At 36.9% G+C, this 27,238-nt stretch overlaps 1 protein-coding gene across 2 annotated transcripts in view; it reads left to right on the forward strand.

The window, feature by feature from the left end:
• Nucleotides 1–27,238, forward strand: part of LOC145678361 (alpha-ketoglutarate dehydrogenase component 4) — a 54,083-nt gene that overhangs the window by 22,419 nt on the left and 4,426 nt on the right. For both annotated transcript variants that reach the window (XM_081748421.1, XM_081748422.1), the window contains exon 3: nucleotides 19,937–20,103. In XM_081748421.1, the coding sequence (XP_081604547.1) occupies nucleotides 19,937–20,103 (167 nt within the window). The remainder of the gene's footprint in view (nucleotides 1–19,936; nucleotides 20,104–27,238) is intronic.

Consider the following 27,238-nt stretch of genomic DNA (forward strand, 5'->3'; position numbering starts at 1 on the left):
AGCGTACTCTAAGGGAAAGTTGGCCTGAGGCAGATCCACCAAGAACTCAGGATGACCTGTGGCATTTTGTTTCCGAAGCATGGCTGGAGGTAGGGGAAGGAGATAGATTTGTCACCCATGTAATAGATTTCATGCCCAGAAGAATGGGGCGTGTAATAAATTCAGAAGGGTCTTGGACACAATATTAATGTCCCCGCCTTAACTCCCGAAAAAAGCCCTTTTCAGGGCTACCTAAACGCCTCTGAAAATATTTCTAGAAGCAAACCACTCCTTGTATCCCATTTCTATGCAATCCTACTAGCAAAAGAATGATAATTAGCTGTAGGCTTTGAACTCAAGACCTCTTCAGTGGCAAGTCCGTACTCTACCAGTGAACTAACATGAACACGCAAACCTAACCTGAAGAAACACGATTTTCAATTTCTGGTATTCGATGACAATGATGCTCATATACTTTGCAAATGTTGTATTCAACTTGGGATATTCCGCAACACACACACACACATAAACAAAGCGAAAGAGAGAGAGAGAGAGATGAATACACAAAAGCATATTCAACGTATTCGAATGAGACTCTAAGTAACGACATTCCGTTCTAAAGAGAATTTGTGTTTCTTCCCGTGACGTTAAGGGGATCGGGAAAAGTTATGTGTCTTGAAGCAGGATACGACTTTGGATACTCTGTTTATACACTTTCTATATCCGTAGGAATATACTGTATTTCACGAATATAAATAACATACTGTAATGAGAATATTGAGAAGTTAAATCTGTATGACAAATAGCTGCAAATAAATACACTACATAACTTATTTATTGCTATTCAACGATTTTCCTAACTTGTATTTAACATTCTCATATAATACCGACCTACTGTGAAAATTATCTCAGATGTTATATTTTAAACATAATACTTACTATGTTCTGCATTTATTATGTTATATATAAACAACTTATATATTTTAATGTAATTATTTTATATAATTTTTCATGCATTGCGGAAAATATAATTTTAAAAAAAAGTATTGGCCCAGACGAGAATCGAACTCTCAACCATATGATTTGAAATCCGACAGCTTACCAATGAGCTAACACAAGGACTTCTAGAACTAAGCTTCTAGCGATGTATAACGGATCTCATGATAATTATGACATTCATATCCATTACAAACGCAGTTTCTGTTCTACTTTGACTTTTATTTTAGTACTCAGGCGATAATTATGTTCTATTTCTTAATTTTGAGCATTCTTTTACATATGGAAAGATTCTTTAACGTATTTAAATGTTCCATTACGTATAGAGAGCTAAATGACAAACAAGCATGTGCTCACATTAATAAAAACGTTTCGAAATATTGTATCATTTAGTATTTCAATCAATGTTGCTTTTTTAAACACTTGGTAACAAGTCTTATTATATTTAAAAGAAGAAAAACACATCTGCAAACTTTTACCCTTTTGCAAAGGCTGGCTTGGAGGTTCGAACCTGGCTTACTTTTTCCCGAAGATACCCGAAGCTGGACTTAGAAAATTTTTGCCTCAAAACACCAATAAAGAATGCGCTCAACCTTTTTGAGACAAGGTGTACCTCGGCCATAGATTGTACCCAAGTTTTGTTAACAAAACCAAAGTTCTTTATAATTGAAGTAGGTACAATACTATAACTTTAGGAGTGCTGTCAGAGAAACAGCGGTTACAAATTTTTAGATAGTTTACAAATAGACTGATCGATTAACTATTAGAAACCTTTTATCCCCTTTCATAGCAAATACAATGCTGTATCATTTTGTAACTGCAATTTTAAAATCTCCGGAGTATAAAACCTACAGTCTTGAGCTTTGTGGACGATACGCTATATTTATATAAGGAAAATGGTTCAGAACTTATACCACAGTCTAATCTCCATGCTCTCAAACAACAAAGTAACAAGGGAAATTGAAATCAACAACAGACTTGACTACACTGATTCCACACCAAGATACAACGCAAAGATACATCAGGCTCCCAAGTATGTACATGCAACTTCGGAATAAAGCAGAAGATAAAATTTGGAGAATTTCTTTAGCAGGGCTTCAAATTTATATTCCAATAATAACAACAGAGCAACTGAAATAACTTTTAGTTAGGTATTGGAGAAAAATTAGTTGCAGGATTAACACTTTGAAATCATTCAGTTGAAACTTCTTTCTAAATAATGTAGTGTTTTGTATGATTATTAAAAGATTTCTTAAGATTTGTAAGAATTTACTTTCTATTTAAAAAGTGAAAAAGTAACTGAATTGATGATATATTTCAGTTCGGTACCCTGTAAGTTAAAAGAATTATCCTACCAGACAGTCGAAGATGTATGTAGCCAGAAGTAGGACACTTAATAATAAGAAAATATACCTATTAAGCATATTTAGGGCTACTTTAAGAGTCTTCATCCCGGCGAAATTAAAATACCTCTAATTTTACAGTAATTATGTGATATCTTCAAATAGATAAAATATAATTGAAATAAGGAACAAGAGCACCCTAGACAATATTGTTTTGCGTACCGTTATCACAAGTCACCTAGTGGCTTTCCGTTTTCAGCTGTTTAGAAACGCGAAAATAAATGCCGATTTTCAAAATGGCTCGAAATCGAAGTGAGTCGTGATAACGGTTTCTCATGTAAAATAATATTGTCTAGGGCGCTCTTGTTCCACATTTCGATTATCTTTTATCTGTTTGAAGATATCACATAATTACTGTAAAATTAGCGGTATTATAATATCAACCCATTCATGCGAACTTTTGCCATTGCATGTGGTCGAAAGACAGAGTGAAGTATATAGACAGTTTTTATTATGAAGTCAGATTTGTGATAACTCATCATATCCTCTCGATTAAACAGAAGGCATAGAACGATGCACAAACAGAGTATTAAGAAAAAAAAAGTGTACCTGCAAATAGAAATGTAAGCCTGCTGATAAATTCTATAGGATGTATAATTTAATGTAACATTTTTACCGTGTATTTCAAGTTAGGTATTTACCTAAACTGTTTCAGTGTACTCTGTCACTTTCTTTAGTAACTTCTCAAAATTTTTGTTTATTGATATCCTTCTCTAACAATAATAAATTAGATTTTATATGCTAGACTTGGGTTTCTTTGATTACTATTAGCTGTGTAGTAATAAGTTCAGAAACAATTTTCGGAAAAAGTTTTATTCATAGTTCGATCTATGTATAATAGCAGTATAAAAACTAATTTGGTATGAAAGTCGCTTTCGTTCGTTTACCAGCATAACTGAGTGTTCCGCAAAATATAAACTCACTTCACATAAAAGCGAATATTTATTTGTACAGTTTATTGCAAATTTCTACGCACAGATTAACAGACTTCACTTACTCTCTTGCAATAACTAATTAGTACATCGTACCTTTACTAAGAAGACTTTTTTGAAGTATAAAATGTCATCAAATATTTTCAGCAATTTCGTTATTTTCTTCACTTACAGGAAAGTTCAAGAACAAGCACTAGTAGTAATCTTTATTAACAGTACGACATAAGTTTTCAGAAAGAGACACATTGTTTCTAAAATTTCCGAGAATTAACGTCTTCACACATTGTTTCTAAAATTTCCGAGAATTAACGTCTTCGAGGTTACTTTCACAGGAGGAGGAATCTAACAATGTGTCTACTTTAACAATTTAAGATGTTATTGAAGAAAGTGGCAGAGAACACTGAAACAGCCTTAAGTAAATAATCTAACTTGCGATACAAAGTAAAACGATATACAGATAGATATACCTGTATTTAATTGGGTTTCAGCAAATCACGAAGTTGCAAGAACTGTAATTTTAGTACACAGAATTAGTGCCTTCAAAAAAAGAGAGAACAAGTTAGAAAAGTTTCTTTACTAAGCTCTTTGATTCCACAGGAATTTGTGTGACGTCTCATATACATAATTACTAAGGCATGACGAAAAGGAACACACAAACACACACACATAGTAGACTGAAGGAATATGTTGATGATTCAAAAGCAACAATTCCCAACATTGGGGCTTTCAAATCACAGAAGAATACACAACAAAACATCTATAAGATGGAAGTGATCAGAAAAATCATCATTCACAGAGAGGCAGTCATGCCTTTTTGCATTCGAATGAAAGAATCAAAATTAAATTCTAGCATGAACACGCTGGACAGAAGGTGGAATAGCTCATTGACATCTTCATCATCATTACCACAAAAGAGTTGAGTTTAATGTCCCGTTCAGCAGCGAGGCTATATAAGACGTGGACCTACTGATTAACGTGGAATCCGAACCACATAAGCTCCCGCCGGGAATCGAACCCGGGACTCCCAAGCCAAATGCACGAACGCTAACCGCTTAGCCACGAATGAGCTCCAACCACAAAATAATATATATACAAGGGTTTAAGAAGCAAGTGTTCAGAAGTTTTTATGTCTGTCAACCTCTATACACAATATCTCCACTAAAGCCTTTCTTCTTATCTATGTCTTGACAATGCTGACAGCTCTCAACGAAAATTCGATTTTAACATTGAACAAATCTATATTAGGGTACTAATGAATAAGGTGGCTACATTTTGTGTTTATTTATAAAACGCTTCTTCAGATAGTTCACGTTATAACCTACAGATTTTTGTTTCTATCTATATATTAAAACTGCTATGTTTATGTTTGTCTCCAGTCGTTTCAGCAATGAGATTTCGAAAACCACACGTGCTAGAAACGTGCTGTTCTCACTGATCGATTCCAAATTTTGTGTAGATTGTCCAGTTCTCATTCAAATTTTCAAAAACCGTGTCGCTATTGTTCTATTCAGCACCTTAGGGGCCGTTTTAAGCCCATAAGTTTAACATTGTTGCAGGCCGAAACTTCTGTTAGGCAACCAGTAGAGAAGTTATGTATGGCGGGTTGGCGGACATTACAGGCGCTTTGCTTAAATCTAAATGGCAAAACCTATTGCATGCTGGCAAGTTCAAAGGCTTCACGAGGCGTAATGAGGTGTACTCGGACGGATATGGATTTATTAGAAAAAAATAATTCCACTTGATATCGTGTTACTTCTAGGAATTTGCCACAAGCTCCCTATCATCTATACAGAGCAATTCACTTCTTTTGTGAATCTCTTATCCTTTACTTGTGTGAATAAGGAGACATGCACAGTGGGAAGGAGGTTCATGGTCATAATAGAACTATGCGCTAAGTAGACAGCGCAGTGTCAGCTACTACTTGACTAAAATATTAACTCTTAGATTTCTACGGTGCTGTTTTGTAATTCGTGTGTCATTATATCCTTTAGTGTTTATTCTTTTTACTTATTCATATATTAATAGACACTACCTCAACTTAAGATTAACTTCAATTCGAGGTGGACACGGTGGTAGAGCGCTTACCGCTCGTGTATGGAGCTCCTAGCTCGATCCCCGGCCAAGTAAGTCTGTAGTGGACAACATCGTGTTCGTGGGTTTTCTTGGGTACTCACGTTTCCTCCTACTTTCTCATTCCGCCACAACTTCCATCATCATTCACTTGCCTTAATCATCCTCTCCCTTAACCTAAAGGGCTAAATTGTGAGACGTTAAAACTGAAAGATTTCATTTTCACTTCATGTCGAACGTTAAATTTCGTGATTGTTCTATATTCTGTGTGATTAAGAATTGATTTCAATTCCAGACAAATACGCAATAACTCTTAATTCTTCCAATCTTCTCTTCTTTTATCGATTTGTAATGTATTCCTAAATATATAAATGTAATTAAGAAATTTCTGTCACTTTTTGTTGAGGTCTGTGTTGAAAATGGCCCTCACACCGTGAGTTGAATGTGAATGGTGATAAGGTGAAAGTCAGTTGTTGGTGTAGGTATATCCAACATACTATGTGGCAGGGTTGGCTGGTTTAAACCAAAAAACGAAAAATGTTCGTAAAAGGGTTAGTGTTCGTAAAATCTTGATGAACACACATTTGTGGGTTATCACGTTTCACTCCCGTATATTATTCACATTACATTCAGACCTAAATTCCCCATTCATTACTCAAAAGAGATTATACTACAAAAGCAACTTTTTTATATAAGTTTATGATTTTTTTTTTTTTTTTTTTTTTTAGTTATTATTGTTATGCAGTTGCAGTCAAAGAAAAATTCTAAATATTGTTTCGTTTTAATAATGTTCACTATTGATAAAATACGTCGAAATGCCGTTTTTTTTTGGGGGGGGGGGGCGGGAGTCATACAAACCCCAAGAGAGGCATTTATGGAAATCAGAAGTATCTTTGGCATCTATTTATGTATAAATGGGTCAGAGCCAAAGTTGACTCAAATAGCTCGTATCTTTATTCACTTTTTTTTTTCAACTGATATGCAAATTAAGTCGTTGTATTTTTTTAATTTGGACTGATAAAAGTCGTAATTAACTAACTTGGACTATATTAGTTCTTCTGTACTCTGCAGTATTTTGAAATTGTCCATATGTAATTCTGTATAATAGTTTCACTTTTGCAACTGTTTATCTTTTTGTCCTTCTGAAATGACTCTTGATAATTATATTAACAAGTATGTAAAGATCAGTACAACGTATCAGGAGTCCTTCGTGAGTGAGTCGGTAGACGTATCACATTTGTGGCCAATTAGTTCCGATTTCGACTTCAAACGGAGGATAATTTCTCTCGGATGTAAACCGAGAAGCAGTTTTGGTTACGCTTTAAGCTTATGTGACCCCTTCCAGCATAAATCCGTTGTTGCATAATAACACCAAGGCGAAACAAACTTATTTCTGTCCATATTTGATATAAATACATAGTGCAAATTATTTAAACAAAAAAATCTGTTTTTTTTTTTTTTAATAAAAACCATGGTTTTTGCCAACCCTGCTATGTAGTTGTGGCAATTCAGTTACACCGTGAACTTGCGTAAGGACAAAGTGAACATAAGACCTCCAAAGAGCGTCATAAGGAATGTATGCTGTACGAGTTCAAGCTTAGGTCGAACGCCGTTGCAGTGAGGGAGAAGATATAACAGACCTTTTGTGAGGGTGTCTGCCTACGGGGACAGTGCAATGGTGGTTTAGCAAGTTTAAGGACGGTGACGAAACACTCGAAGACGCACCACAAAAGATCAACACATGTACAAAATGAAGATCTTCAAGCAGCAATTGAGGCAGTTGTGGCCAGAAATGTGAGAAACTGGGACTACAATTCATTGCGAGTGGAGAAACCATTCGGGACCACCTCCATCAACTTGGGAAGCACGACAAATTAGGTCGATGGGTCCCACATGATTTGACTCCAGGCCAGAAGACAACGCGAGCAGACACCTGTGTTTCTTTGCTGTCTCGTCTGAGAAAGGAGCCATTTAGCTATTTCTGGACAGAGTGTTGACATGTGATGAGAAATGGGTCCTGTACGAAGCTACACGGCGCCGTCATCATTGGTTAGCATCCCATGAACCGGTTCCGAAACAGCCGAAACCAGCGCTGCACCAGAAGAAAGTCCTCCTGTGTGTTTGGTGGACTGCTCGCGGTATCGTGCATCTGGAACTGCTACCAGCTGGTCAGAGCATCAATGCAACCGTGTACTGTCAACAGTTGGGCCATGTTCAAGAAGAAACTCAAAACTCTGGAGCCAGCACTTCTGAATCACAAATGGCTCCTCCTGTTACAGGACAACGCTAAGCCCCACGTGGTTAGGATGACCCGGGACACCATTCTGCGCCTTGGATGTGAAACATTATTACATTCAGCATACTCCCCGGACGTTGCGCCATCCGATTATCACGTGTTCCATTCCTTGGACAATCATCTTAGAGGACGCCAGTTCAAATCCCTAGTAGAGGTGCAAAATGCACTTGGTACCTTCTTCGCTTCACGGCCCACCAAGTTCTACCGCAATGGGATCCATGGGCTTCCAGAACATTAGCAGAAAGTCATCGATGCTGCTGGGGATCATTTTTGATCTTCTAGGTACGTCTTAGGTGACATATCGATGTTTGAAGGTAGTGGGTGAAAAAGCAACAGAATTTTCTTGGTTACCTTTATAATATATTGTGTCGAGGAGGAATTTTGGTAAATTTTGAAAATCATTGCACAAATAACTCTAATACGATAAGTTCGCTGAATGTAAGAATTTTGATTTCCATGAAAGTTCTTTGTTTTTCCTTGTAGTCAACACTTCTGCTTGAGTGAGAACTTGTATGCTTTTCCGTATTCTTAAAGAATGGGAAAAATATTCCTTCCTGGTTTCGTAAATTCCTTCGTAGTGCTGAATCAAATTTCCCTCCTATATCAATTATTCTTAATCTTGAAAGGAAGGAACAAAATACTTTCTGGGGCAACCTGAAGACCACTGTAATTTTACTTGCACTGAGTCACGGCAGTCGACGGTATCATTAGAGGATTAAGCTACAGTCTCTCGATAACTATCGATTCTTGAGCACATTTTCTTTTTACATCTTAAAATCAACCACTCATGAATATAATCCAACTATCAGACTGAGTGAATAAGTCGGTTTTGTTCAAGCACTTCAAGCACTTAAGTTTCCATCCACTAGCTGGCTAAGTTGTACATTCCATAAATTAGGACTTCACTACATCATAGCTTCAAACTAATGAGCTGGCCACTTCTAAACGCCTGTCAAGCACCTCTATTTTACTGTCGTCATAAATTGTTCCTTGTATTGATTCTTCAATCTGCTGCAGTTTTAGATGTTGGATTTTTATTACCACGGTGTCTTCAGAGATACCATACGATGTTGTTCTTCTTACATAACTTTCAAGCAGGTAATATTCCTTCTATTTAGTACAGGTCTGTTCTATATTTTGCTTGTGTCTTCCACGAGTAATGATCTTTAAAATATCTCTGGACTTCTGTTCTCCTGCAAAGAAAAGAACAAGATGATATTTCCCATCCAAAGCAAAGTAGGAAGGTTGGTGCAGGCAGATGTTGGTTGAAAGCCCCACAACCTCGTCAAGGTCTCTACCTCTGTGAGGACCTACTTTTGACTGGAGAGGAACGTAAGATCATATGCACCATACGATCTTATGCTGGAGAACCAGATTCTAGCAAATTCCTTGATATTTCACTTAGCAAATCCTTTGAAATTCCTTTAATGCCAAAGATTTTGCTGCGATACTTTATCAAGTAACTTGGTAAAGTGGATGATGATGAGATGAAGAGAAAGGAAATTCTAATAAATTCTTTGGTATTTCACGACACAAACCGTTTGGTATTCTTTCAATCCCAAAGATTTTGCTGCGATACTTTACCAAAGAATTTGTTATCAGAAAAAAAAAGGGGGGGGGGGCAGAGAATGATGAAGTAGAAGGATGCTAATGTGTGTGTGTAGAGGATTGTTGAAGATAAGAAAATAAGGAAATTTGAAAGAAAGTGTTAGTGTGAGCAATGAGGGAAAATGAAAATAAATGAGTCAAATGCTGCTATGGTTATAAAGGAACATTGTTGTATTTTTTATTTAATTTTTTTGGTCTTAAATTGACATTTTTTCCTAATTATTGTTTCATCACTATTGTTGTTAATTTATTCAAAGACTAGAGCAATAACAATGTGTTGGTTCTTTTCGTATGTTCTAACATAAACATTCTTAGAGGTTTGTGATAGATCTCTTGCAGTGCTTCTAGTATTTCTGAGACAAATTTCGCGCCAACGAAATCAAATTTTCCATCTCAAGTTAAATCTCACGTAGGTTGTAAATAGTGGTATTTCTGCATTTATGACAACTAGTTTACGCATGCTTATAAAGAAATGCATTTCTATTGTATTTGTAAAATAAAATATTCATTAAACACTATATCAGGTAGTCTAAAATGTATTGAGCCTTTTCCACACAAAATGGCATCTCTGTACAAAATCTCAAAGTATATGAGTCTCAGTGGGTCACACCCAGGCTTGCCAACCATACGATAATTTATCGAGATATAGGTCATTTAAGCCTTAATGATATATACGATAATGCCCTTAACACAATAGGTAAATATACGGTAATTTTAGAACGCACACGTTTTTGCAGTCTTTGAATTTGCAAATAAATTGCAGATGTGTACTAAATAATAATAAAACACACATTAAGGTTTTTAGCAGTTATTTCCGATCAAATAAATCGATAACGGTTTTCGAATTGGCAAATGGCAACCCTGCATCCATTCTTTAAATTCAACTATGTTTAGAAGGGGATGGAATTATTTTTGTTGTTAAAAGTACAGTAGTGTTAAAATAAGGAAAAAACTTAGGACAGTGACGCCGATTTGGAGTTGAAAATTGAAGATTGCTAAATAAGTTTATTATATATTATTAGAAGTATTATACTTGTTTCTACAATTATCACGTGCACAACGAATATACGATTTTTTTTTTTAATATACGATAATTCTAGAAACAAAAATTGATAATTTTGCTCTCTGAGATTGGCAACTCTGACCAGACTTAAAGTCATTTGCCAGCTGCAAGTCTATATATTAAAATGCTAGGTTTATATGTTTGTCCCCAATCCTTTCGACAATGAGATCTCGAAAACTACACCTGCTAGAAACGTGCCGTTCTCGCTGGTTGATTCCAAATTTTGTATAGATTGTTCAGTTCTAATTTAAATTTAAAAAAACAAACCGTGTCGTTATTGTTCTGTTCAACACTTTAGGGGTTGTTTTGAGCCCATAATATTAACATTGTTGGAGACTGAAACTACGGTGTTAGGCAACCAGTAGAGAAGTTACGTATGGCAGGTTGACGGACATTACAAGTGCTTTACTTAAATCTGAATGGCAAAACCTATTGCATGGTGGCAACTTCAAAGGCTTCAAGAGACGCAGTGAGGCGTATCGGGTGGATATGGATTTATTAGAAAAAAAAAAATGTTTCCAGTTAATATCGTGTTACTTCTACAAACTTGCTACAGATTCACTCCAACATCATACATAGCAATTCATTTTCTTTGCGAGTCTCCTATCCTTTACTTGTGTAAGGAGACATACACAGTGGGAAGGAGATTCATGGTCATAATGGAACTATGCGCTGAATAGACAGCGCAGGTTCAGCTAGTGCACTCTTTAATATTAATAGTAATAATCAGAAAAATATGTAGATCAAATTGTTGTCATATTGACTGACAAGGTGAAAATTACTATCAAATAAAAGTAAAAATACAGTAACCATATTTCTGTTCTCTGTTGGAAAATTATGACGTCAGTTAACCAATTTCGATATCGGATATTAATATGTACCATTCAAGGTTTATTACCATATTATTCAATATTATCTTTGGAAAAGCTTGAACCTAAAACTAAAAAATACATCATTCCGTACTTCCTGTATTTTTTGATAAATGGAACGAAAAGTGAGGTTTGATGTACTGACTCTTCTGCTTCTTTTTAAACTAGACTGGTCAAAAGTGATTGAAACATTACTTTTATTATCAGATTCATCAAATAGACTTAGTTTTTAAATAATTGGTTTTAATTCGATAACCGTTTCGTAAATTAATTAATTAATTGACACGAATTTATAAGTTGAAATTTCAATTCGTTATAAATCTGTTTCAGGCTGGTATAAAAAATTGTCTCGAAACAGAAGTAATGATATGAATTATCCAGATCCGGAAGAGTTTCAAGCGAAGAGATACTTTGAATCGGTGTGGTTGATTAAAGATGAAGAAGGTTGCTTCTATATTGTTGGTAAAAATACTATTTCAAATGATACACGCAGATAAGCAAAGAAGGATTAGCATTATTAGAGTTTTTTTCTACTGTTACATTCTATTAGATACATACCTTAATACGGATCAGTTCCTCATTCAGTTTACGGATCATACAGTAAATAAATAAATAAAACTACATTTTTCACACACTACATGGCTGTAATATATAGAAATATCCGGGCAACTAACCAGTAATTACATTGACTTCTCTATTTTATTCTAAGCCATTCTGATTCTTATTCAGTATATCGCAAATCTAAAACACAATGTCATTTCAATATACAGAGACCTGAGTGGGAACGCTCATGGCGTTTATTTTCCTTTAAAGGATTCATCTTTCAGGCAATCTAGTCCAGAATTTTCGATCACAATCCAAGCATCTTCCTTTCTACTTGATTCCTAATAATATTACACAGATGCTACAGTTAATTAAATCTATACGAAACCCATTTCACTCATTACTGTTCACAATATGACATCTTTAGTTCAGTATTATGCCCTGAAGGCTAAAAGAAACGTATAATGAACTCAGTTAAAAGATGAAGGAATGAATAAGGACAGGAAAAAAAAAAAAACTTACAAATGCAATATTAACCTTTTGATTACCAGGTGTCTATTTGTTGATACTTTAATGTAAGGGCTACCATATCGAGTATCTATTTGTAAATACCTTGGCATATTGCATACATATCTTATTATTATTTTTTATTAATTTCCCCGTGAAATTGTATATTCATGGTTTAATTTTGTTATTACATGCTTGATTGTTTCTATCGTTATAACGTCCATAATACGGGGTGCGCCAACTAAAAGTGGCTCCGGAGTAAGATTAGTTGCTCGATCTTTACACGTAGTTTTTTAACACTGGTTCCGACCGGTTCAAACTTGTTCTGTGCATGGATAACATAATGTGAGAGGGCTTACTAGCAGTAGTTGAAATAAGTTGTTGTTGTAAAGTTGTTGGGTTTCGAGTTGAGAAATGGTCTTAAATCTTGAGATGAGTATTTTCCTAGGGGAAAAATATTTTACATTGAAATCGTTCAAGGATGTCAGAGAACAATTCAGGGAAAAGTTTTCCGGCACACCAGCACCTCAGAAATATACAATACAGAAGCTAATTATAAATTCTTTGAAACGGATTTCGTTTGTAACAGGAAATGTGCAACACAGAAGAAAGTGCGAACTGAAGACAATATTGTAGAAGTGTGCAGGCACATGTTGCAAAGTCCTCAGAAGTAAAGCAGACTGTAACCCAAAAAACGGGAATATCTGACCGAACGTGTCGTCGTATACTGAAGTTAGATTTAAAATATAAACCATACAAAATTATGGCTACAGGAAATTATTGCGTCTGATGAAATAAGTGCTTCGGTGTAAAAGCATTTCTCCATCTTTCTGGCTATACTAATAGTCAGAGTAACAGGATTTGAATCGGTACTAGCCCCAGATCAACATTTAAAGTTTCCCATCATACGTAGGTGTTTGATGTGCTGTGTCAATACGCAGGAAAGTCGTTCTAGTCTTCTCTACTTATACTGCCAACTCAGATCGCTTTAAATGTTTAATCCACTTGTAAAGCAGCTAAGTGAGAAAGAACGAGATTACGCTTCTTTTCCAACAAGATGGCGGAATAGCACATCAAACCAGAGATTGAGGGCAGTATGTGAAGCGTTGGAAGAAGAGAGGATAGTATCAAAGGGCCTGTGGCGTCCGAGATCACAGAGTCTTTCGACATGTGATGTCTTTCTTTGGGACGGGGTATAAGTAGCTCCGGAAGACATGTGAGGCATTTGAACGTGAATGACATTATCTGGAGAGCACTCACATCGGCGGAAGTTCCATCTGTTCGTGAACCTGTGGGGTGTAACAGATCTGATGGCAAAAGACCAGATGGCATGACGCTGGTACCATGGAAGAGGGGAAGGATTCTTCTCTGGGATTTCACCTGCTCTGACACTTTCGCGTCATCTAATCTCACTCTTTCTTCATTTCGAGAAGGAGCTATTGCAGCCCGCAGAGAATGCAAGAAAAGAAGAAAATATAAAGATCTGCTCGATAGATACATGTTCGTGCCCGTAGCCATTGAATTAAGCGGCATTTGGGGCCTCGAAGGGCTCAATTTCATCAAAGAAGTAGGTCAACGTATTGCACACCTTACTGGTGACTAGCGGGCTACTACTTTTTTGATACAACGTATCAGCATAGCAGTTCAGCGAGGAAATGTGGCTTCTATTTTAGGTACATTACCTCCTGGAAAATTATTAGAAATTTTCCTTTTATAACTGACTGTTCAGAATTTACTGTTTATCTTTCTGTAAAAAAAAAATGTCAAATATATTCATATATATAATCATAAAAAACAATTAAAATTATATAAATGAATATGCTAACTAACGGCTGAGGAAGATATAAGATTTGCTGTCATCTGTCTTTTCTCAATGTCTGATGAAGAGGACGTTAGGTTCTTGAAACTGTAACAAAAAAAAAAAAAAAAAAAAAAAGAAAAGAAAGAAAGAAAAAAAGTATGGTTATTAAATAATTCATTTTGTTCTGGTCAAAACTTTGTTTTAAATGGAAGAATTAAAAGCAAACATTTCTGACGCCATGCACAAATAACACCAGATGAGTTATTGCGGGGTTACAAATAACGTGCTCCGTCGTCTTGACCTTTGTCTACTCCGAGAAGACATAATTTTCAACATTTTTTTGTGATTGTCATGAAACTGTAACATTGTTGTTGTGATTTTCCTACTATAATGTAATGTAATGTAAAAATAAAGAAAAATGAGAAATTAAAACATAGGCGTTGTAACTATAAAAAATATTTTTTTAAAAAATGTCCATTACCCGTGCCACTTCTAGCTGCCGCAACCTGTACACACACACACACACACACACACACATAGATGTCCAAAACTTAAGCATAATGACTGTTCGAGTATATAGGGCACGAAGAACGTAAAGAAGTCACACCAAATGCAACCACCATAACAACATATCACACTTAAAGGCCACACTAACACGGAACAGGCCAAACTTGAAGGAAAACATGGCAGAAGGTGTCACAGAACACAAACGCGAAACTTGGTACCAAAATACTCACACCACAAAAATACTATGAGAGACACTGGCGGCATCGAAAACAGGTTAATATGGGATATAGTCGCCCCGAACAGTCATACATGTCTGGCAACGACGTTCCATGCTAAAGATCAGGTTATGGAAGAGCTCTTGGGGTAGCTAATTCCATTCCTCATGAAGAGCAGTACAGAGGTCCTGGTGTGTCCTGGAGGCGGCTGACAGGTTCCAACACATCCTCCTAATGCGTCCCATTCATGTTCAGTCGGGTTTAGGTCAGCAGGTCGCACTAGCTACTCAATATGTTGGATGTCTTCCGTCTCTAAACATTCTTCCACCAGTTTGACTCGACGGGGACGGGCATTGTCATGCATAAGCAGAAACTGTGGGCCAAGTGCGCCCCTGAAAAGCCGCATATGGCATGCAGAACCTCGTCTTTGTACCTCTGGCCGTTGATGGACCAGCTTCGAAGATGTGCAGATCAGTAAGACCAGTCATCATAATGCCTGCCCAAACAAGTATTTCCCTACCACCATATCGATGCCTTTCCACGATGTTCTTGGGTTGTAAAGGAGATGCCAGATCAGAGTGCGATGGGAATCGCTTTGGGAACTGAATCTGCACTAGTCTGTGAACAGTACGCGGCCCTATTCGTTGGAGGTCCACTGGTGATGTTTTCAACACCACTGTAAACGGGTTCTTTTGTGTGTCTGAGTCAGTGGAATGCATGTTGCTAGTCGTCGGTCATACAGACTACTGGCACTCAGTCAACGGTACACAGTATGGCGTGACACTCTCAATCCTGAGGCGGCTGCAAGCTCCGTTGGCAGTTCTCTTGCAGGCATGGTGGGATTCTGACGCACAGTTACGGACAAGTATCGGTCCTGTTGTAGAGTTGTCACTCGTGGATATCCTCCACCGGACCTACAGCTGATGTCTCCTGTGTCGATAAACTGTTTCCACAACCTAGACACGACACTTTGTAGCACATTGAAGGTTCGTAGTATTGCTGTCTGTGTGCCAGCTTTTTCCTAGCGCCCGATGATCCGGCCTTTGGTAAATGCATCCAAATGACGTCTTTGTGCCATATTCCATTAACCTACCTCCGCTCACTACAACACTCCACTCACTGCACACACGAAATGCGCCTATTTCGAATCCAAGCACTAGTGTTCGCTTTCTTCCCATACGAGGTCAGGTGGACGTTTGCGACACCCGGTTCAATGCTCCTCATAAACAATACATTCGATCCACCACAATTTCTGTGGTCGCGAGAGTCTTCCCGGACTTTACATGCAACTTCTTGCATATTCTTAAGTTTTGTATGGTTATATGGTGTGGGTGGGGCAGGGGAGAAGCGGAAGAGTGGAATAAAGAAAGAAAAAATAAGTAGCCGAACAACAGCGATCAGTAACTACCATAAAATATGTTGGAAGTGTTTGCAGATGTATGCGATCAACACTGGAAAGGGCGTGCTCAGGTCTGCTCCTCTGTTCAGGACACAATAAAGCGCCTTTTCTTTTGTGTAACTATAAAACTTCTTTCTCTATTGATAGGCCCAATACCAACGTGTATTAGCAAGCGATCTCAATCACATAGTGCTAATTATTTGACAATAGTACGACTAAAACCATATTCCAGTATCCTGGAAATATATCTATGGATAGTATACATAGTTTGCAGGGTATATGGAACAGATTTTTTTTCTTGCCCTGCTCTCCTGAAGCGATCATTTGCTCAGTGTCCACAGATTTATATAATTCTTGAATTGTTGACCTATTCTCCGTGTCCTTTTTGTTCCATGTCTCGAGGCAGATTAAAGCCTGATGGACTAACATTTGAAAGTAACTCTGATAATTGTATATATTTTTAAAAAAACAAACAAACAAACAAATAATGAGAAGAAGAAGTAGAAGAAGAAGCCCGTACTGTCGGTCTTGGAGATATACGGTTAGTAATCAAAAGGTTAATGTTTATAGCTGGTTTCGAAAGAATTCTCAAAAAGCGTCGTCCTAAATAATCTACATATTTAAATGGAGCGAAATTTAGTTTATAGTTTTTCAAACCTACATGTGTTTTTCCAGTTCTTAAAGCGTAGGTTTAATCCAAATTTATTAGAAGATTTTTATCATTATTTTATGTATTTAAATAACTTTTTTTTTTTTTTTTTTTAAACTTCCCGAAGCTTACTCTTATCATTTAGAACTATCTTATTCGGCAGCAGAATTTAATCACTGAAAAGGTAGTAAGTAGCTGCTTTCTGTACCAGTAAGAAAGATGATTATAGGTCAATCCATATGAAGTGAACCAATGAGGGTTTGACCATTTTATAATCTAATGATTTTTTGTTTGTGTATTCCTGCACGATTATAGGGTCCAAAAATAATAATTTTAATATTTTATTTCTTCCCACGACTCCGATGACAACCCTTTTCGTTTGACAACACGCGCTGATTCTTGTGTTGGTAGGGGTTTGGTTTAACTTACATTACTCAGACCTGGTGAACTCTAAGATGATGAAACAAAAATAATTTTATTCAGGAGAGAACAATTTATCTCATGATTAAAACATATTTAATGAATTAGGTATGCAAAATAATCCAAATCCATCTAAATCATCCCAAGAAAGAATGTGATTTCAGGCTTAATTATTTGGGGATGTTAGCTACTTAAATATGAAAAATGGAAAATTAAAATAAATAAATAAATAAATAAAATTTGGACAGCCTACACATTTGTTGGGGCAAAATTTAAGATATGAAATTTTGACAGATAAACCCTCTATCAGCTATTATACTGCTGTGCAAATATCATGTTTGAGATTTATCCACAAGTCAAGACGTTACCAATCAAAAAATAAATAAATAAAATAAAATAAAAACTAGAAAAATGTATTACGCTCATCAATACTAAATAATATGATCTCAGCTAATGTTTCGTACTACATTTAAATGAAGTGATAACATGATGTAAATGTTCAATGAACGTGAATAATTTGAAATTGTGGCTAATTAGAAATTGTTCATGGTACTTCTAGGTTCGAATTAAAGAAGTTGCACTGTATAAGCAACTCAGTCCTATTTAATCACTATTTTATAACAAGTTTGCATAAAGAATACAATTGATAAAAACACATTTTGGTTAAAACAAAATAAATGGTGTACGATTTATAACTTATTTGTCACTCTTGGATCCTATTTGTGGTTCTACTGTGATTTGTATTCATTAAAAAGTTTTTTTTTTTTTTTTATTATTTATTTATTTATTTATTCGCTTAATTTGAGAATGATGCTATATGCACTGCCAGTAGCTGTTGTAAGTTCTGAGACACTTAGTGTCCGTACAATATTGTTCATGGGGACCCAAATCTGGTCTCTCTCATTTTTCGTAAAAAGCATCCTTGGTTCTGCAGGACGATAAAATGTTACATGCACAGCTTTATGTTCGCCTCTAATGTCATTCACTTCTGTCCGGCACCACTGATCAGTGTATACACATGCGATAGAATCCCTTAGGTGAAGTGTAATTTGTACAGAATGAATTTCATATTCTATACTTCATGAAGTAATGAAGCACTTAAGGTTTCATTACAGGGACAAAATACAGAGATAAAATTCTTTGATACAGGGAATAAACAATGAAAACTCCTTGTGCCAGTAATTGTCACGCAGTTTGAAATCTGTCAAGGAGTTTATTGTTCTGATGTTGAATGACTTCTTTATCTTTTATGTAAATGAAGATGATTCCTTTTAAACGGTCTTGACAAAATTAGAACATTTTTAAGCTTTGTAAGATATGTTAGGAAATTCATGGTCACCTGTTGTCGCAAAATAATATAGTTTTAAAGACAATGGAAGAAATCTGATGTTCTCATGCAGTGTACTAAAATGTAATCAATTCGCCGACCTCGTGTTTATTATTCATTTTAAATACAGGTATTACGAAAAAAAATGTTTAGTGTACTCTTAGGGTCGATCGGTATCAGACAATTTGCCTCCCCGTGCAGTAGTAACATTTTCCTCCTCCTCATCCCTAGAAAGAACACATCTTAAAAAAAATATTTTAGGTAGTACGTTACTCCATTATAATTGCATTAGTGAAAACATAAGATTCGCCAAATAATAATAGCTACAGTATGTTTGTCAGAAATTAATTTTGAGGTATAAATATGCATTTCAATTGTTACGTTTCTCATATACGAGTCCTACCTCAAATTTTAGTTTTGTATATTTTATGCCAGTGTTTTGCTGCCTCGTGCACATACGGTACAGCCGATCCTGATCGTAAGAATAATAATGTCTTGTTATTCTGTTCACATTGACCACAAAATTAAAATACTCTCAGCTGAAATATTGGACATTGACGTATCTATTTTCAACAGCAAACTCGTTTTAAACTTAACAGCAACAATCACTAATTAAATATGAACTCAGTCCATCACTAATACTTGCTTGTCCATCTTCAATCCTCAACTAACATATGTTTCTTTGTGTGTGTGATTTTTAATATTCTGTAACTTGGGTTGGAGATGAACCTCAAACATGATTTTTGCACTACAGTATACTACAGGATAGTGGTTTTGTTTGTCAGCTACACACCTCCAAACCATTGAGCCTGAGATTACATTCCTTCTTGGGTTGATGGGTCTTCGAACATTCCAAATTTGACAATTTGGACGTATGTACATCCAAATCAATGTCAACTGTTTAGGTAGTTTGGTCTATTTTGCAAACCTCTTCAAACGCAAGAATCGGCGCGTGTTGTCAAACAAAAATGGATCCATTCTGATATGGGAAAACGATTTAACAAAAAATGTAAAACTTTTAAATTAATATTTTTGGACTTTGTAATCATGTAGGAATCAATAAGCAAAATTCAGTTGATTAATGGTCAAGTAACCATTTTTTTCTTTGGTACACTTGACATGGACGGACCCTAATGCAGAAAGCTTGTATTTTATTATGTAGCAAATCTAAACCTTGTTTATTCGGAAGATATGATAAACTGTAAGCGATTAGTACAGTTCTTGCGACTTGAGTAGTATGTTCATTCCTTTCGTTGTATACGCAGTTTTGTATTGAAGTACTATAAAATATTGTATTTTGCAATGCAACGAATATCGTGTGGAATACCACAATTATAATTTGAACATTTCAGCTGGAACAACGCAAAAGGTTGAACAGACGCAAGCTGGTGGTGCTTCTCATCCAGGGTCTGCATCTCATGCTCAAAGTGTTCAACGCGGAGCAGTTCTAGAAGATTGGCAGTTACCAAGGAAATATCAGAGACGGCCTCTAGAACAGGAAGAAATAGATTACATAAACGTAAGTAATTGATTGAATGTTTAGTGGTTAAATAATGGTCTCTCCGACTATTCGACAGTAAATTTGCTCAGTGAATAATGCTCTCCGAGTATCTGCTTTATAAATGCCGGAGTTTCCCAATATATACACAATCCATGAAATCTTTCCAACATTACATTTCATTATATAGAAAATTATTATTTCAGTTTTATGTCTGAAGGTATACATTCTTATAAGAAGCGATATAATTGGTGGTACTGAATGGTACCGATGCAGATGAAAGGTCATTGTATTTTCTGATGTCGTGAGTCAAGTTCACCGATTAGTGTACAGCGGATTTTCACGAGGGAATATGAAAAATCACTGCCTGGTGGAAAAGCATTGCTGCGTGATATGCGAAGTCAAGAAAACTGAGAATGTGCTTTGTGTTCCGCGAACGGGATGATCTTCTGCCAGTGAAGAAAGTGTGCAGCCCTCACAGGAAGGTTTCAGCGTAGTTCCTCCAAGTCTACTTGTCATGCTTCGATTGAACTCTGAAATTCTCTGGTTTACAGTGTACAAAGTACAAGCAACTAGCATGAAGTCCAGATCTGCAATCTTTGAAACCACATGACCTTCACATTGTTTTTCTTTTGTGTTCGATTTTTCGTCAAATGGATTAGTACAATGACTATCTGCAGCGAGTATGTTTGTCAGATGGAGCTACAAGGTAACCAAAAAAGTTCTTGCCATTTTTGACGTCCCATTAATTTACACTCGCAGAGAGGAAACGAAACGATGCACATGCCTCCCAAGCGATGGGGAGTTGGTCGTTAGTAATACAGGCACGTTGCACACACAGCAGCCATAACTCGTTCAGTGTCGAAGAGAAATTGCGGTATCAAAGAGCTTGTTCGCGTGTGTTTGCTGTACAGCTTTAAAGTACTGCAGTGGGCCTGTCACCTGTCGCATCAAATCGCCACATATGCAAGGTATTTGGGGAGAATGCCGTGAACGAACGCAAAAATTCCGTTAGGGAGATATGCGCCTTCCGGATGAAGCTCGCAGTGGACGTCATGTGTTGGATGACGAGGCCCTGAAAGTAGCCATCGAGGAGAACAATGGTCTAACATGTAATGAACTTGCAGAAAGGTTCTATATTTCCATTGGAACAGTCAGACTGCACCTGCGTAGGATCGGACAATAATACAAGTTAAGCAAGTGGGTACGCCATACATTACCGGCAGCCAACAAGGAACAACGAGTAACAGCCTGTTTGTCCTTGCTCACTCGGCACCTGAGCATACCTGTCGTTGATCGCTTGATTAGTGGTGATGAAAAGTGAGTCCTCCAAGACATTCCAAACGTACCACACATTGGTTGTCGCTACGTGACCGTGTTCCTCACACCTCAAGATCACGTCTGCACCCACGAAAGGTTATGATCCCTGTATGGTGGAATTGTCAGCAAGTGGTGCATTACGAGCTCCTTGTATCTGGTCAGACCATCACTGCGACCTCCATTCTCGGCAGTTGCAGAAGGTGCACTGCGCATTGCGGCAGAAGAAGCCGGTATTGGTGAATCGCAGGGATGTGTGAGAGTGACAGTGCCGAGTCACATGTTATAAAGAGGACCCGGGAGACCCTTCACCAACTTGGCTGGGAGACACTGTACTATGCACCATATTCACCGGACGTTGCACCAACAGACTACCACCTGTTTTATTTCCTCGACAGCTACCTCCGTAGGAAATCCTTCTCAAATGAGGGAGATCTGCGGAATGCACTCACAGACTTCTTTGCATCCACAACTGCCGAATTTTATCACCAGGGTATTATGCAGCTACAGGAATGTTGGCAAAAGGTATTGAATGCTGATAGAGATCAGTTCGAAACCTAAAGAAACGTACCGTCCACTGTATTGCTCTTTGTTTATCACTGTCTAGAACGGCAAGAGCTTTTTTGGTTACCTTGTATTTTCCGCAACCCCGGAAAGGTAAACAGACATAATGTGCAGAAAATCCTTATGTTGTTATGAAACAAGAGAGAAATAGCTTAAAACTGAATGTCTGGTGCGGCTTGATTCATAACAAGCCTTTCTTTTAAAAGGGAAGATACAGTAACAGCAGGCGTGTCTTGAGTATACTGGAGAACTTGTGTATTTTTGTTTACGTACAAAACTACAATTGGAAGTCTTTTTAAGTTTCGTTGACATATTTTTTATTACACTGGTTCAGATACTTTAATGAATACATTTAGTATAAAAGAGAGAGTATTAAGGCATGATTCAGCATGCCAACACGGAACAAATTGCACGAGAAGCGCCATCTATAGGTCCTTGTAAAGTGTGTTTATCAGCCAGCTAGTTGTAGTGTAAGAGTGGGTGCAGAATGAAGCGTGAAGAGTCAAAATACCTGAGCAAGGCGATAGGCAAGTTTTTCTAGAGCCAAAACGGCAATCGAAAAGCAACTTTAGAGCATTTCCGGAAGCAAGGTGTGTCTGACAGGACAACTCAGAGAGCCATAAAACGTTTCGTGGATACTGGAAGTACTGATCTAATGCCGTCATACCGATCGAAACCAAACACCAAGCTAGACGCAAGGCTCAAGAGACTATTGGTCCAAAATCCATCATGCTCTGAACGTGAGTTGGCAAAGCTCGTGGGAACGTCGCAATCTACAGTGAATCGAGCAAAAAAGAGGCTTGGAATTGTCACTAGGAAGAAGCAGCATAAACCAAAGTACGTGAAAAAATCAAGTGGAGCGAGTCACAAGGGGCACAAGAAAACTCTACAAGATGAGTGTTCCTAGTGGCGGAGAACATTTTTTTGTAATGTATGACGAAACATACGTATTCGCGAATCACAAAGAAATGGCTGGAACTGAGTACTATAGCTTAGTTCCAGGACATGCTATCCCATACGAAGCTCGAGTGCAACAGAAAACGAAATTTCCAGCTAAATGCTTGGTTTGGCAAACCATTTCTGAAGACGGTGATGTGTCCGAACCATTCATTACCACCGGTACCATGAACCAGGATATATATAGAGAAGAGTGCATCAAGAAACGGCTGTTGCCATTTTTGGGGAAGAAGAGGACCATGGGTAATGTATTATTTTGGCCAGACCTGGCAACTTCACATTATGCGGGTACAGTGACGAAGCTTTTAGAGGACATCAACTTCGTTCCCAAAAACATTAGCCCCCCAAATGTGCCCCAAAATCGACCTATCGAAAGATATTGGGCACTAAGCAAGGCTGAGTACAAGAAAAGGAAGAAGCTTCCAAAGAATTGGAATGGTTTGAAGCGCGTATGGGCAACCATTTCCAAGCGAGTGGCAGAAAAGTCAAGAAAAAGGCTGTTCATGAGGTTCCGCAGCAAGCTGGTGGAGGCCTACAGGCATGGACCCATGTCAACCAAGTTGTAACATTTTCTTGCAGCATTTTGTACCTTCTGTTCATGCAAGAAAGAATAAATAGTTTATCGTGAGTATGGCGCGTTCTATCTTGATTACAATTTCGCGAATCACACCTTATCATTTTTTATTATAAGGTTTAATTGTATTTTCTTCATGTGTTTAATAATTATTTATATCCAGAGGCGGATTTAGACTTTGCCGCTTAAGGGCTAGCGACAACTTGCCGCCCCCTCATTAGTTACTTCGGAGCCATCTCCCCTCTACTCGCACCTTCTTGCTCCCTTTCCTTCTCTTTACCTTATACTTGCGTAAATACGACACAAAAATGAAAAATGGTGTGCTATATTCCGTCATCTGGCCGTAGAAAGGTACAAAATACAGAAGAAACTGGCACGAAACGAAAGAAACTAATATAAAAACAACTTTTGCAGGGAGGGATAAAATGGTTTCAAACCAAGGTAGTAGTACTATACACGGAACCATACATTAGAATATAATAATAATAATAATAATAATAATAATAATAATAATAATAATAATAATAATAATAATAATAATAATAATAATAATGAAGACAGCGTTTTCTCAGTAATACTGCCACTACTCAAAACACTTGTCTCAAAGACTTTAGTTCTACCTATATTTCAGCTTTCTTGGATTGAATAACAAAAATACCTAGATGATTTTTTTTTTTAACCAAAGTAATATCTTGTATGTCAAGATAAGATGTCTTCTTCCAAATGCAGCAAGAAGCAAATGTGCAATCTGAAACGTTGTTACACTTTTTTAGAATTGGTTCAATGTGCTAAATTCGATTTTTGGACAGTCTCTCCTGAACTAAACTCTTCCACTTTTACACGATTAAGATTAAATCCAAACTTCGTAATACTTAGGCATACGGGCTGGCTAGAGAACAGGCTGTGTATAACCAGCTCCCTGAAGTTCATTTGGAACCAGAACTGTCACAGGTCGGAATATGTATTGCATACCATATCACTGTTATTTTTGTTCAAACTATTGCAAGGGCCGCCTACGTTTTGTATGAGAAGTAACTGCATTTTTCTACTGTTAAAGCAAACAAACTAAACTTTAATTAATCTGAAGTCAGAAATTCTAAATAATCTTCTCTTTTTCACACACAAATAATAATTATTTTTTTTTTAATAACTACGGTATCGCGAATTGTTGGTAACAAAAGAACAGATGAATAGCGATTTTTTGTAAAGTGTGACGGATTCATTGTGAACTGTATGAATTGTTAAAATCACTATACCCAATCCTAGAGAACCTCCTTACATTGAAGAGACCTTGTACTGAATCTTCCGAGTCCTAACACAATACATATGAATAAAGCATTTAATATGAAAAATGACGTTCTTTGCTAGAGCTTTAAACATTAAGTACAAGAAACTGTGTAACACTGATGAACAGAAGAATATGTATCAAAAGAAAGTAGTTATCTAAATTAAGAAAGAAATTTACCAGAAATACTATGGTGAGATGATGAGTCTGAGACACGAAAGAACTTTTATCACTTTGAAATTTGACATATTTACAGTGTTTAAACTTATATTTTTTTTCCTTCTGACGGCAAATACATATAAGCTGTCGCAATTAAAAGAACTTCTTTCGTGAAGCAGTATTTGAAAATGAGTCTATTACATCATCATAGTCCAACTTTTGCGTTATTTCTGATTCGATACTTCAAACTGCCACATCCCTCAAACGTTCCTCAGTCATGGTAGATCTCATGCAACACTTAAGCTTTTCAAGACGGAGAATGATCTTTCCGCTGAGCAGTTAAACACAAGGATTGTCAAGAAAAGGTTTAGAGCTATATTAACGTAACGATATACTTCCTGCAGTCCGTACTCATGTACAAGTTGATAAAGTTTGTATATGGTTTTTGGACATTCATCCTATTCTTTCAAAAATAAAAATAAAATAAAAAATAAATAAAATAAAAAAGTGTAAACACTCGTTAACAAAATCTTCTGTAGTTGGTAGATCTTTATCGTAAAAAGCACATAACTTCTTGCTGTGTTACACTAGTATGCTTTTGTCAAGGTCTTCTTTGCCGGCAATAATTAAAAATCCAAACAACGCGTTGAGGTCATCGTATACAGTTTTTCTTCTTCCCATTTCATTACTTAATGTATCCGTTATTACATTGAAAGTATTGATACGGAAGTTTTCTCTGCCAATAAACTCTAATTCTCCTTCTCGAGTTTCATCTACTTGAACTTTTCGTCTCGTCTTGCTCTTTACTTCATTCTCATAGTGAGTCACTTTCGACTTTGTCAACGCTCCAGTTTCGTACACGTTTCTGATAATGATCCATGACTGATACAGTTGATAGGTCGATTTCAGGTGACTGTAGCTTTTTACTTGATGCGTTAACAAATCTGGATAACAAATCTCCCCACAGAATTGACAGAAAAGCCGTTTCTAATCTTTGAACTGGCGGAAGTAGCCAGATGCTTCACTATCTTCATTAATGCCTTACAAGCGTCATTCTTTGCAGACCATCGAGTATTTGACAAGGATTTTAGACTTAAGTTGTTTCTCTTGCCAAGACATGTCGTGAGTACTTCCCACCTTCTGGTAGAGCATGAGAAAAAATTATACAGGTTATTAAGAAGCATGAAAAAATCTCGACTTTCTTTACAACTACTGGTTGAATGCTCATAGATTAAATTCTGCGAATGCTGTCGGCGTTGTCTCACGTATTCTGGCTTGCAGTCCAGTGTACTCTCCAGACATGTTGGAGGCATTGTCATACGACTGTCCCCTGCAGTTTTTTATGTCAATAACATATTTATCGAGAACATCAGTAACAGCACTGAAAAGCTCATCTGCTTTATGGCCCACATTAGGTAAAAAGCAGAGGAATCTTTCTACAAGAATGCCATTCCCGGGAACGCATCTAATTATTATGGCCAGTTGATCAATATGGTTTATTTCTTCCGTGACTTCTCGGCTCATAAGTGTAAGAAATTCCTCGTATGTGGTGGAGGACAAGTATGAGATGTGACCTTGACGTGGATTGCCATACTTAGAAACATGGGTCGCTAAGAAGGGGTCAAATTTGGCTATTAACTCTATACACATAAAATTTTCGCAGTCGTGTGTTGATCCAGATTTTTCATAATGTCCTCTTAAAGGTAGACCAGCAGCAGCTAGGGATCTCACAACAGCAACTAGTCATTTCAAAACATTTCTCCAGTAATTGGTTTCATCCTCAATTTGAGTTAGCAGCTTAGAATCAATTCTTCCTGCAGTGTTCATTCTTTATTTTCATTACTAAGACGCATGATTTGTGGTCTGACGAATTCTCGTGGCTTGTTAAACTATCATTTCCCGTGTTTCCAGTCATCGAAGCCCTCTTTAGCTAATTTTGAAATCCCACCGAAAAGTTGGCATGGTATACAAAAAAAAAGTTTTCCGGAACTTTCGGAGTACATAAAGTAAGATCATTTAGCTTCCTGTCCGTTGATCAAAGTGCTTTTAAAAAGAGTCTGGGCTAAGTAGCAATGTTGCCCTCCCAATTAATCTTTTAGTACGGCTAAAACCTACTTCAAAATGTCTTGATTTATTCTCCTTTTTATGACTTGCTCTCGGATGTTTTCTTTGATAGGCCACAAAGGAGGATCAAACACAAAATCTTTCTCATACTTTTCTAAGTGTTATATAGCATTTGAGCTCCCTTGAGGAATGAAATTAGAAAAATCTTTGTTGTTTTTCAGTTCAGCTTTACACTG

The sequence above is a fragment of the Thermobia domestica genome, chromosome 2 (assembly GCF_964235325.1).
Source record: "Thermobia domestica chromosome 2, izTheDome1.hap1.1, whole genome shotgun sequence".
Taxonomy (NCBI): domain Eukaryota; kingdom Metazoa; phylum Arthropoda; class Insecta; order Zygentoma; family Lepismatidae; genus Thermobia; species Thermobia domestica.